Source organism: Oryctolagus cuniculus, chromosome 9, assembly GCF_964237555.1.
Source record: "Oryctolagus cuniculus chromosome 9, mOryCun1.1, whole genome shotgun sequence".
In the NCBI taxonomy this organism is placed as follows: domain Eukaryota; kingdom Metazoa; phylum Chordata; class Mammalia; order Lagomorpha; family Leporidae; genus Oryctolagus; species Oryctolagus cuniculus.
Window position 1 is genome coordinate 137,480,374 of NC_091440.1, and position 12,522 is coordinate 137,492,895.

At 60.5% G+C, this 12,522-nt stretch overlaps 1 protein-coding gene across 3 annotated transcripts in view; it reads right to left on the reverse strand.

Annotated features, from left to right (window-relative positions):
* Nucleotides 1-1,570: 1,570 nt before the first annotated feature.
* The window catches only part of VDR (vitamin D receptor), a 39,901-nt gene continuing 28,949 nt past the window's right edge, over nt 1,571-12,522 (reverse strand). For all 3 annotated transcript variants that reach the window (XM_051850427.2, XM_051850428.2, XM_051850426.2), the window contains 4 exons: nt 12,145-12,316; nt 7,242-7,393; nt 7,042-7,158; nt 1,571-2,740 (listed from right to left, as the gene is read on the reverse strand). In XM_051850427.2, the coding sequence (XP_051706387.1) occupies nt 2,481-2,740; nt 7,042-7,158; nt 7,242-7,393; nt 12,145-12,316 (701 nt within the window). In that variant the 3' untranslated portion in view covers nt 1,571-2,480. The remainder of the gene's footprint in view (nt 2,741-7,041; nt 7,159-7,241; nt 7,394-12,144; nt 12,317-12,522) is intronic.

A 12,522-nucleotide genomic window follows, 5' to 3' on the forward strand; every position in this document is an offset into this window, starting at 1 on the left:
CTCCCTCTGCCCCCCCCCGCACCATGGATGACGGCTGTGTGCAGAACCCCCACGGGTATCTGTGATGCGTGGTGATGGCCAGGCCCTTGACTGCCGGGAGTCCTCCTTGACCCCTGCAGGAGCCCCACAGAAGCCAGAGCGAGTGGCCTGTGCCTTGGCCACTCGGGCAGGCTGTTTGCTTGGAAGGCTGGAGGAGCCAGCACTACCCAGCACACTGGGGACCACCATGACCTTCGGGCATCTTCCTGTACATCACCCGAAAGGGGCAACCCGGGAGCAACATGGCCCCCCGGCACCCTTAGGGAGCCACCTGCAGCCAGGGTCCAGGGCACTGCTGGAACCTTCTGGGTCATGCAGGTGCTCTGAGCCCATGCTGTCCTGAGCCACGGAGCACCATGGCTGATGTGGCTTGGGAGCTGAGGGGTTTACTTCTATTGTTGAAATAACCATTTTAAAAATGTAAATATATGTATTTGAGAGGCAGAGAGCTCCCCACCACCTGATCACTCCCCAAAGGTCTGCAACAGCTGGGGCTTGGGGGCAGGGCCGGAGCCAGGGAGCTGGGAACTCCACCCAAGTCCCCCATGCGGGTAGGGGAGGCCCGAGGCATTGAGCCATCACCGCTGCCTGCCAGGGCCCACATCCGTGGGCAGCCGGAGTCAGGAGCCAGAGCCAGGAACTGAACCCAGAGGACTGTGCCCGGCGTCCTAACTGCTACATCAAACGCCTGCCCAATCCAATGGTAGCTATTTTAAGTCTAAGCCTTCTCCATCCAGTGGCCGAGGTGGCCACAGTGCGAGCGCAGGTGGGGAAAGTGATGACCACACGCAGCAGCCTCAGAGTCACGAGGAAAAGCCTGGCTCTCCCAACATGCCCTCAACCCGCCCTCCTCCCGGCAAAGCCGTGCCTCCGAGTCCACTCGCCTTTCCCGACCAGGAGACCCTCATGCCCACTCACGACGCGTGAGAAGCCCTGGGTTCAAGAGCTTTTCAGCCGCACAGGCACACAGAGCGACTACCTCGGGACAGACACGGGCAGGAGCGCCTTCCCGTGCACGCGGCGCCCTGGGCCCGTCAGCCACCTGCACCTGCTGCCCTGGGAAGGCCTCAGGTGCAGCCACACGCGCCTCAGGGGCGGGACTGATGGACCCTGCTCCTCGGGGCCCACCTGAGAATGGGACCCCTCCCCTGCAGTTTGGGACGGTGCTGTCAGGCCCCTCAAACTGTCCCCACCAGAGGCGGCAGGGGGTGGTCAGGGCCGGGGAGTCCTCAGGGAGCGTGCTCGCCCCCCGGGAGGTGCCCCAGGAAGGGCAGCTTCTTCACGGGTTTGCTCCAGTCTCTGCTCTCAGGGAGTCCCCGGTAGCACCCCACCCTCCCTCCCGGAATCTGTTGCCCCGCACTTGCTCCCGACCCCGCTCACACCTCGGCTTCCGGTTTGCAAGCGCCTTCTGCACACGCCCCCAGCCCCACCCAGCCCCACGTTCCCCTCCTGCACTGGGCTCCCAGGTGGGCGGCAGGGGCTGCGTCCCGAGCTCCGCCTGGTCAGAGCCTGGAGTAGGCAAGGCCGCGGGCAGAGCGGGGCAGACGCGTTTATTGATCAGCGTTGAACAAGGAGGAACCCGGCACTGATTCACATTGAGACAGAGGCTCGGAAGGGAGGTCCTTGTGTGGAAGCCGGGGCTCCCCGGGGGGCAGGGTTCTGGCCGCAGGGTGCACTTGCTCAGTGACCTCCAAGCTTCGAGTCCTGCAGCTGAACCTCAGCCAGGGGGTCTCCTTGGGCCCCTGGGCAGCAACCACGGTGGTAACTGACGCGAGGGCCGGGGGCGCTGCTCCCCTCTGTATCAGAACACAGCATAGACAGTGGCAGTGGTACAGCTTCCACAGGACGGCTGCTGCGGGGCCAAGTCTGCCCCAGGGGTCTCCAGACTCTCCTGGTGGTGGCAGCCATGTCCCCCAACTGCCCCCCCAAGCAAGGAACGTCACAGGTTCAAGGGTCTCACCCGACTTCTCAGATGGCAGCCACCCACCACCTGGCCCCAGAGCCCTAGAGCAAGTGTCCAGACAACAGGGGTGGGAGGCCCTCGGCAGCCCTGCCCAGGTCAGGTGAGCACAGACGGGCAATGGGACGTGGTGGTGGTGACCCTCTGGCCGTTCGCTGTGGGGGTGACCCTCTGGCCGTTCGCTGTGGTGGTGACCGTCTGGCCGTTCGCTGTGGGGGTGACCGTCTGGCCGTTCGCTGTGGGGGTGACCCTCTGGCCGTTCGCTGTGGGGGTGACCCTCTGGCCGTTCGCTGTGGGGGTGACCCTCTGGCCGTTCGCTGTGGGGGCTCAGGAAGAGGGCCTGGGCGCGTTGTCATGCCTGCTGGATGCTCAGCCAGCACTTGCAGTCCCCTGCGGAGTGGGGCGTCTCCCTGGGCCTGTGGCAGGGCAGGGGTGGGAGGGGAGGAGTGGGGTGGGCTGCAGGGGCAGAGGGGGAGGGCGGTCAGGAGAGCTCATTGCCGAAGACCTCGAGCACCAGGGGCGTGAGCTTGGTGCTGCTCCCCGGCTGGAAGGACAGGCAGCGGTACTGCTTGGAGTGCTCCTCGTTGAGGCCGCGCAGGTCCGCCAGCTTCTGGATCATCTTGGCGTAGAGCTGGTGGCTGCCCGGCGGAGGGTGGCGGCAGCGGATGTAGGTCTGCAGCGTGTTGGACAGGCGGTCCTGGATGGCCTCCACCAGCCGGGTGTCCTGCACCCCGGGACGGTCTGGGCGTGGGGAGGGGGGCACAGGGCTCAGCCTGCAGCCCCCACTCTCCCTGCCTCGCCCCACCCAGCATTCTGTGGCCCCAGCCACACCTGCTGGAACCCACCGTCCTGTGCTTTGGGTCAAGTCCTACTTCCACCTCCACATCCTGTGCTCTGTCCATCAGTCCCTCTGTCCTGGAGCTCCGTCTCCACTCCATGTCCCTCTGTCCTGGAGCTACGTCTCCACTCCCTGTCCATCTGTCCTGGAGCTACGTCACCACTCCCTGTCCCTCTGTCCATCTGTCCTGGAGCTCTGTCTCCACTCCCTGTCCCTCTGTCCTGGAGCTACGTCTCCACTCCCTGTCCATCTGTCCTGGAGCTCCGTCGCCACTCCCTGTCCCTTGTCCATCTGTCCTGGAGCTCTGTCTCCACTCCCTGTCCATCTGTCCATCTGTCCTGGAGCTCTGTCTCCACTCCTTGTCCCTCTGTCCTGGAGCTCCGTCTCCACTCCCTGTCCCTCTGTCCCTCTGTCCTGGAGCTCTGTCTCCACTCCCTGTCCCTTGTCCATCTGTCCTGGAGCTCCGTCTCCACTCCCTGTCCCTCTGTCCTGGAGCTCCGTCTCCACTCCCTGTCCCTTGTCCATCTGTCCTGGAGCTCCATCTCCACTCCCTGTCCATCTGTCCATCTGTCCTGGAGCTCCGTCTCCACTCCCTGTCCCTCTGTCCATCTGTCCTGGAGCTCCGTCTCCACTCCCTGTCTGTCCATCTGTCCTGGAGCTCTGTCTCCACTCCCTGTCCATCTGTCCATCTGTCCTGGAGCTCCGTCTCCACTCCTGTCCATCTGTCCATCTGTCCTGGAGCTCCATCTCCACTCCCTGTCCATCTGTCCCTCTGTCCTGGAGCTCTGTTTCCACTCCCTGTCCCTCTGTCCTGGAGCTCCGTCTCCACTCCCTGTCCCTCTGTCCATCTGTCCTGGAGCTCCGTCTCCACTCCCTGTCCCTCTGTCCATCTGTCCTGGAGCTCCGTCTCCACTCCCTGTCCCTCTGTCCATCTGTCCTGGAGCTCCGTCTCCACTCCCTGTCCCTTGTCCCTCTGTCCTGGAGCTCCGTCTCCACTCCCTGTCCATCTGTCCATCTGTCCTGGAGCTCTGTTTCCACTCCCTGTCCCTCTGTCCTGGAGCTCCGTCTCCACTCCCTGTCCCTCTGTCCATCTGTCCTGGAGCTCCGTCTCCACTCCCTGTCCCTCTGTCCATCTGTCCTGGAGCTCCGTCTCCACTCCCTGTCTGTCCATCTGTCCTGGAGCTCTGTCTCCACTCCCTGTCCATCTGTCCCTCTGTCCTGGAGCTCCGTCTCCACTCCTGTCCATCTGTCCATCTGTCCTGGAGCTCCATCTCCACTCCCTGTCCATCTGTCCCTCTGTCCTGGAGCTCTGTTTCCACTCCCTGTGCCTCTGTCCTGGAGCTCCGTCTCCACTCCCTGTCCCTCTGTCCATCTGTCCTGGAGCTCCGTCTCCACTCCCTGTCCCTCTGTCCATCTGTCCTGGAGCTCCGTCTCCACTCCCTGTCCATCTGTCCATCTGTCCTGGAGCTCCGTCTCCACTCCCTGTCCCTTGTCCCTCTGTCCTGGAGCTCCGTCTCCACTCCCTGTCCATCTGTCCATCTGTCCTGGAGCTCTGTTTCCACTCCCTGTCCCTCTGTCCTGGAGCTCCGTCTCCACTCCCTGTCCCTCTGTCCCTCTGTCCTGGAGCTCCGTCTCCACTCCCTGTCCCTCTGTCCATCTGTCCTGGAGCTCTGTCTCCACTCCCTGTCCATCTGTCCATCTGTCCTGGAGCTCTGTCTCCACTCCCTGTCCCTTGTCCATCTGTCCTGGAGCTCCGTCTCCACTCCCTGTCCCTCTGTCCATCTGTCCTGGAGCTCCGTCTCCACTCCCTGTCCCTTGTCCATCTGTCCTGGAGCTCCATCTCCACTCCCTGTCCATCTGTCCCTCTGTCCTGGAGCTCCGTCTCCACTCCCTGTCCCTCTGTCCATCTGTCCTGGAGCTCCGTCTCCACTCCCTGTCTGTCCATCTGTCCTGGAGCTCTGTCTCCACTCCCTGTCCATCTGTCCCTCTGTCCTGGAGCTCCGTCTCCACTCCTGTCCATCTGTCCATCTGTCCTGGAGCTCCGTCTCCACTCCCTGTCCATCTGTCCCTCTGTCCTGGAGCTCCGTCTCCACTCCCTGTCCATCTGTCCATCTGTCCTGGAGCTCTGTTTCCACTCCCTGTCCCTCTGTCCTGGAGCTCCGTCTCCACTCCCTGTCCCTCTGTCCCTCTGTCCTGGAGCTCCGTCTCCACTCCCTGTCCCTCTGTCCATCTGTCCTGGAGCTCCGTCTCCACTCCCTGTCCATCTGTCCATCTGTCCTGGAGCTCCGTCTCCACTCCCTGTCCCTTGTCCCTCTGTCCTGGAGCTCCGTCTCCACTCCCTGTCCATCTGTCCATCTGTCCTGGAGCTCTGTTTCCACTCCCTGTCCATCTGTCCTGGAGCTCCGTCTCCACTCCCTGTCCCTCTGTCCCTCTGTCCTGGAGCTCCGTCTCCACTCCTGTCCATCTGTCCATCTGTCCTGGAGCTCCGTCTCCACTCCTGTCCATCTGTCCATCTGTCCTGGAGCTCCGTCTCCACTCCTGTCCATCTGTCCATCTGTCCTGGAGCTCCGTCTCCACTCCCTGTCCCTCTGTCCTGGAGCTCCGTCTCCACTCCCTGTCCCTCTGTCCATCTGTCCTGGAGCTCCGTGTCGCTCCCCCTCTTTGTGGAGGAACGACACAGGACCCTGCGCTGTTCTTTTGTCTGCTCGGCCCTCCCCGGGTTTGCTGCTGGTTCTTCCCGGGTTGGCTACCGTCCCTTCCACCTCCATGGAAGGGCGGTTCCCCCTGCCACTTTTCCCACTTCCGCGGGGGAGCGGCACACCGCCGGCCGGCTCTCTCGGGGGCTGCACAGGTGTTCCTTCAGATAGATGTTCCTGGTGCATGTTGTCTCTCTCCTCCTTTATAGTCCTCTTCCACCAATCCCAACTCTGCTACCCACACGCCGAGTACGCTGCTCTCCTCCAATCAGGAGCAGCATCAGCTCCTGCAGGTCATCACTCAAGTTTGCGAGAGGCAGCTGCGTAGAAGTTGTTACTCCCTTCTCAGTGCCATATTGTGGGAGAGCAGATGCATAGAATAAGTCTTAATTCCAGTAACAGTCTAGTCCGAGTTGCTCCCCACAGCTCCATCTCCACTCCCTATCCCTCTGTCCCTCTGTCCTGGAGCTCCGTCTCCACTCCCTGTCCATCTGTCCTGGAGCTCCGTCGCCACTCCCTGTCCATCTGTCCTGGAGCTCCGTCGCCACTCCCTGTCCCTTGTCCCTCTGTCCTGGAGCTCCGTCTCCACTCCCTGTCCATCTGTCCATCTGTCCTGGAGCTCTGTTTCCACTCCCTGTCCCTCTGTCCTGGAGCTCCGTCTCCACTCCCTGTCCCTCTGTCCCTCTGTCCTGGAGCTCCGTCTCCACTCCCTGTCCCTCTGTCCATCTGTCCTGGAGCTCCGTCTCCACTCCTGTCCATCTGTCCATCTGTCCTGGAGCTCCGTCTCCACTCCTGTCCATCTGTCCGTCTGTCCTGGAGCTCCGTCTCCACTCCTGTCCATCTGTCCATCTGTCCTGGAGCTCCGTCTCCACTCCTGTTCCTCTGTCCATCTGTCCTGGAGCTCCGTCTCCACTCCCTGTCTGTCCCTCTGTCCTGGAGCTCCGTCTCCACTCCTGTCCATCTGTCCTGGAGCTCTGTCTCCACTCCCTGTCCATCTGTCCTGGAGCTCCGTCTCCACCAGGGTCCCCATCAGCCTCCCTCTGTCAGTCAGTTGTTGAACCGCAGCAGGAGCAGGTGCCTGCCCAGGCTGCCTGGGGCACGAGCCAGGGCCCAGCCTGGTGCCCGGTATCCGCCATAGCTGCGGGGCCTGGGGCTCCCCTCACTCTGACGCTGGGGCACGGAAGCTTCTTCCTCAGCCTTTTTCCCTCTCCCTGCCCAAACAAGCGGAAGAGGGGGGTCCAGGCGGTGCCACCCCCAGGCCCTGACTCTGAGGAGCTGCAGCCACAGGAAGCCCAGCCGGCTCCACAGAGAGCAGGCCCCGGTCTGGAGGACACCCAGGCCCACACAGGACCACCGAACCCGGCGCTTTGGCTCCTCGGTGACCTGCGGTCTCCACAGAGCAAAGCCGTGGTCTCAGGGGCCCTCAACACAGGCAGCAAAGCGGTGCCTGCCATGGGCCTCTCCGCCTGGGGCCCTCTGTCCTGCCCGCTCCCCGCGGCCGGGCACACCTGGGGACACGATGCAGATGGCCATGAGCAGCACGTGCTCTTCCTCGTGCAGGTTCAGCTTCTTCAGCCCCACCTGGAACTTGATGAGGGGCTCGATCAACTCCAGACTGTGTCCAGCTGGGGGAGACAGGTGCGTGCTGCGGGCAGGTCTGGAGCCACCATGCCCCCCTCCCCCCCGGCCCTCCGTGGGCTGGACGCACCTCTGGTCACGTCGCTGATGTTGTACTTGTAGTCCTGGCTGCCGCAGTCCCAGGACATGTCGTCCGTGGTGAAGGACTGGTTGGAGCGCAGCATGATGACTTCGATGGCGCTGGACTTGAGCAGCACGATCTGGTCTTCGGAGGTGAGGTCCCTGAGGGGAGGGGCCGACACGACAGCTCAGTGCACCTGGAGCCCAGGTGACAGGTGAGCCCCAGAGCCGAGCAGCCGGGCCCCCCTGCGCGCCCACCCCAGCTCTCTGCGGGGCTCCCCTCCACACAGCCCCCGGCTGGGGCCGAGGTGGGAGCGGTGGCAGTAGGAGGGCAGGGCAGGCGGTGGGGTGGGTGTGGAGCCAGGCTGTGTTTCTGAGCACAAAGCCACTCATCAGCAGCCCACGGGAAAAGGGACACGCAGAGCCCACTCCCCTCGGTGCCCCCAGCTCGTCCTGGGCTCTGATCCCCGGTCTGGCTGTTTGTGAGGGGCCTCCCGGGAAGCACACGCCGCTGGGACGAGAGCCTCCGTCTGAGTCGCCAGCGGGGCCTGCCTGAACACGGCCAGGAGGGGCAGACCCAGGCTCTCCCCTGCCGGCTTCTCCTCCTGACGGATACTCCAGAGAGCGGCCGCACGCATGCGCATCAGGACAGGCAGCCCTGATGGCTCCATGTCTGCTGGGATGGCCGCCCGCATCTGCATGGAGCAGCCCAGGTGTGGGAGCAGGCGGGGCCCCCTCCAGCGCCTGGCCTGACACTGCCTCCACGGGACGCAGCTGGAGCCGGGTGCTCGCGGCCCGCACGGTGCCGCAGTCCCGGAGCTGCGCTCGGCTGCGGGGACCGGAGTCTTGCCTCGTTTCCCAGGAAGAACGTCATGCGTGCCGACGCTCTCCCCTACCCTCAGTCCTCATTTTAACATAAAAACCGACCCCACCCCACTTGGGTTTAGCTCATCAGACAAGTAAACCATAGCTTCTCATACATCCCTGGACAAAACAGAAAAAATACAAAGGCAAAGAACAAGGGCTCAGAACGCGCCAAGCATGCGGCGCGCTCCCTGTCATCCGTCTGCGCAAACTCGCGTTCTGCAGCCCACTTCCTGTGTCAGTGAAACTCCCGCGGCCCACTCGCGGCGGGTGCGCACCTGACTCACCCCATCAGCCTCCCCTTCGCCTGTTTGTGGACGTTTTGGTCACTTGTCACCCCTCCCACCCAGAATAGTGCATGGTGTGTGAGTGTGGTGGCATGTACAGGCGTGGTGGACCGTGGTGGCATATTCAGGTGTGGCGAGTGTGATGTGTGTACAGGTGTGGCGAGTGTGATGTGTGTACAGGTGTGGCGGTGGGTACAGGTGTGGCGAGTGTGATGTGTGTACAGGTGTGGCGGTGGGTACAGGTGTGGCGAGTGTGATGTGTGTACAGGTGTGGCGAGTGTGATTTGGGTACAGGTGTGGCGGTGGGTACAGGTGTGGCGAGTGTGATTTGGGTACAGGTGTGGCGGTGGGTACAGGTGTGGCGAGTGTGATGTGGGTACAGGTGTGGCGAGTGTGATGTGTGTACAGGTGTGGTGAGTGTGATGTGTGTACAGGTGTGGCAGTGGGTACAGGTGTGGTATTGAGTGCATGGACGTGAGCACGGTGCTGAGTGCTGAGCCTGTGGCGCTTGGCAGAGATGTCAATGGCTTTGCCGCTTACCGTGACCTAGACAAGCCGCTGCCACAAAAGCAAAGCCACATGGACCCACAACCCCACCCACAGCCTGGAAACACAGGACACTGTAGGTACAGCCACAGCCGGAGCGGGGGACAGAGGTGGGTGGGAGGTGGCGCTCCAGAGGAACCCAGTATGACCACTCCCCATGCCAGCCAGGCGCTTCCTGGATTGTGAGCCCCTGCTGGGTCCCTGGGCTGTGGCTGGGTTGTGCTGCCCCGTCCTCCCCACCCAACCAGGGCTGTGGCCCTGTGGTAGGGGAGTTGCTCCCTGTGTACGCCCCCCAGGAGGCAGGGACGGTGTCATGGCCACGCCTAGGCCCAGTGCCAGAGGGCTGAGCAGAGGGGAGAAGCCCCGGGAATGCATGTACAGGGGCCACCACTGCCCCCTTTGCCAGCCTCTCCCATGGCACCAGCTACTCCAGGGACCTGTGTGGGGCAGCCCAAGGGCTGGGCACAAGCAGGAGCACAGCCACAGCAGCCATCGCCCTCCCCACGCCGGGGCCCGCCCACAGCAGCGAGAGCAAAGTGTGGTCGCAGCAGAAGCCGGGCAGGCCCCGAGCAGCCACACCAGGAGCTTCTGCAGCCACCACAGGCACAGCTGCCCCAGGAGGGCTCACTCCACACGTGTCCATCACTTCCTGTCTATTGGTCAGTCACAGTGCAAGAGGGGACCTCGTAAACTCTGAGGACAAGGGAACCGAAAGAGATTTATTTAGGTAGAAAAAATGTTTAACTCTATGCACAGGAGGAGTCTATAGAGATCATGAAAAGTGAACATGAAAACGCTGTGCACATTTGAAAAATGATTTTTGGGCAAAAACATCTTTTAATTCCCTGCAATTCTTGAAGTCTCTATGTGCATTAATTCCATGGCAATGGAACATATCAATTTTAGAGAGAAGGAGGGTGCAGAAACACATAGCTGTAGACACAGTGGTCTCACCACATATCCACAAGGAAGGTACAGATACACTCAGATACAGACACATGGTCTCACCATGTATCCGCAGGGAGGGTGTAGATACATTCAGATGTCGACACAAGTTACACCATGTAACCACAAGGAGGGTGTAGATACACTCAGATGCAGACACAAGTTACACCATGTAACCACAAGGAGGGTGTAGATACACTCAGATGCAGACACAAGTTCTCACCTTGTACCCACAGGGAGGGAGTAGATATACTCAGACGCAGACACACGGTCTCACCACATATCCACAGGGAGGGTGTAGGTACACTCAGGTGCAGACACAGGTTCTCACCATGTGCCCACAGTCAGGTGTAGATACACTCAAATGCAGACACAGGTTCTCACCATGTGCCCACAATGAGGGTGCAGGTACACTCAGATACAGAAACAGGTTCTTACCAAGTATCCACAGGGAGGGTGTAGATACACCCAGATACAAACACAGGTTCTCATCACATACCCACAATGAGGGTGTAGGTACACCCAGATATACATACATGGTCTCACCATGTATCCTCAGTGAGGGTGTAGGTACACTCAGGTGCAGACACAGGTTCTCACTATGTATCCACAGTCAGGGTGTAGATACACTCAGGTGCAGAAACGGTCTCACCACGTACCCACCGTGAGAGTGTAGATACACTCAGATGCAGACACAGGTTCTCACCGTGTGCCCACAGTCAGGGTGTAGATATACTCAGATACAGACACAAGTTCTCACCATGTCTCCACAGTCAGGGTGCAGATACACTCAGATGCAGATACACGGTCTCACCACGTACCCACAGTGAGGGTGTAGGTACACTCAGGTGCAGACACAGGTTCTCACTATGTATCCACAGTCAGGGTGTAGATACACTCAGATGCAGACACAGATTCTCACCACATATCCACAAGGAGGGTGTAGATACACTCAGATACAGACACACGGTCTCACCACATATCCACAGGGAGGGTGTATATACACTCAGATACAGACATAGGTTCTCACCACCTATCCACAGTGAGGGTGTAGATACACTCAGATGCAGAAACAGAATCACCACATACCCACAGTGAGCATGTAGGTACACTCAGATACAGACACAGTCTCACCACATATCCACAGTCAGGGTGTAGATAACACTCAGACGCAGATACACGGTCTCACCACATATCCACAGTCAGGGTGTAGATACACAGATACAGACACACAGTGTCACCACATATCCATAGTCAGGGTGTAGATACACTCAGATGCAGACACACAGTCTCACCACAGTCAGGGTGTAGATACACTCAGATGCAGAAACAGAATCACCACATACCCACCGTGAGGGTGTAGATACACTCAGATGCAGACACACAGTCTCACCACATATCCATAGTCAGGGTGTAGATACACTCAGATGCAGACACAGAATCACCACATACCCACAGTGAGGGTGTAGGTACACTCAGATGCAGACACACAGTCTCACCACATATCCATAGTCAGGGTGTAGATACACTCAGATGCAGACAAGGTTCTCACCACGTATCCACAGTCAGGGTGTAGATACACTCAGATGCAGACACAGAATCACCACATACCCACAGTGAGGGTGTAGATAGACTCAGATGCAGACACACGGTCTCACCACGTACCCACCGTGAGGGTGTAGGTACACTCAGGTGCAGACACACAGTCTCACTAGGTATGTACTGAAAGTAACAACAGTCTACTGGTTTAAGAATATCAACACCACCTGCATGGTTAAATAGAAGCTTCACACACCACTGCCAACAGGAGAACACTGGACTAAAAAGTGGAACTCCTCTGAGTGACCTCACTCACGCGCCTGCTGGCTTGGAAAAGACCAGGTCACGGCCACCGCTGCCACGCGTCCTCTGGCTTCCTGCACTGCTCCCTGTCTCCTCTCTGTCAGGTTTTCTGGCTCAAGACTGTGTGCAGAGGCATCAGCAGGCCGCAGTTAGAGGCACAGTCTGGGGGTGAGGTCCGCTGTGGACGCGCCAAGGGGCTGGCTCCAGCTCCAGGAAGGAGCCCCTGGTGGCCACCGAGATGCTCGGGGCTTTCCCTCCATCTCAGGCATGGGGAGGGGTCATGTTCCCAACAGGCCCTGGAGCCAGCAGGGAGGCCTGCACTTCTGGACACACAGATATGGGCTGGCTTGAGTCTGGTCAGCGGCAGTGGACTGGGGGCCCCAGGCCACGGGTCCTGAACCCTGCTCCAGGCATGACGGAGCCTCTCACCTGAACCCTGGGATCATCTTGGCAAAGCCGATGACCTTCTGGATACTGTAGCTGACCAGGTCTGCCAGGTGGGGCAACATGGAGAGATGCGACAGGTCCAGCGTCACCGAAGGGTCATCTGAATCTTCCTGGTCCTGCTCCAGGCTGGAGAGGCTGGACGGCTCCATCAGCTCTGGGGAAGTGGAGGGAAGAGGAGGAGCTCACCCCGCATGCGTCACGGAGGCGCCGGGGTCTGCGTGGGTGTGGGGGGAACCAGATGTGTGCACTCAGGGACCACAGCGATGCCGCTCATGGACAACAGGAGCCAGGCGAGCATCCAGGTGCCCCAGGTACACACCCGTGACACAGCCGGGCGCAGGTGTGTCGGGATCGCAAGAG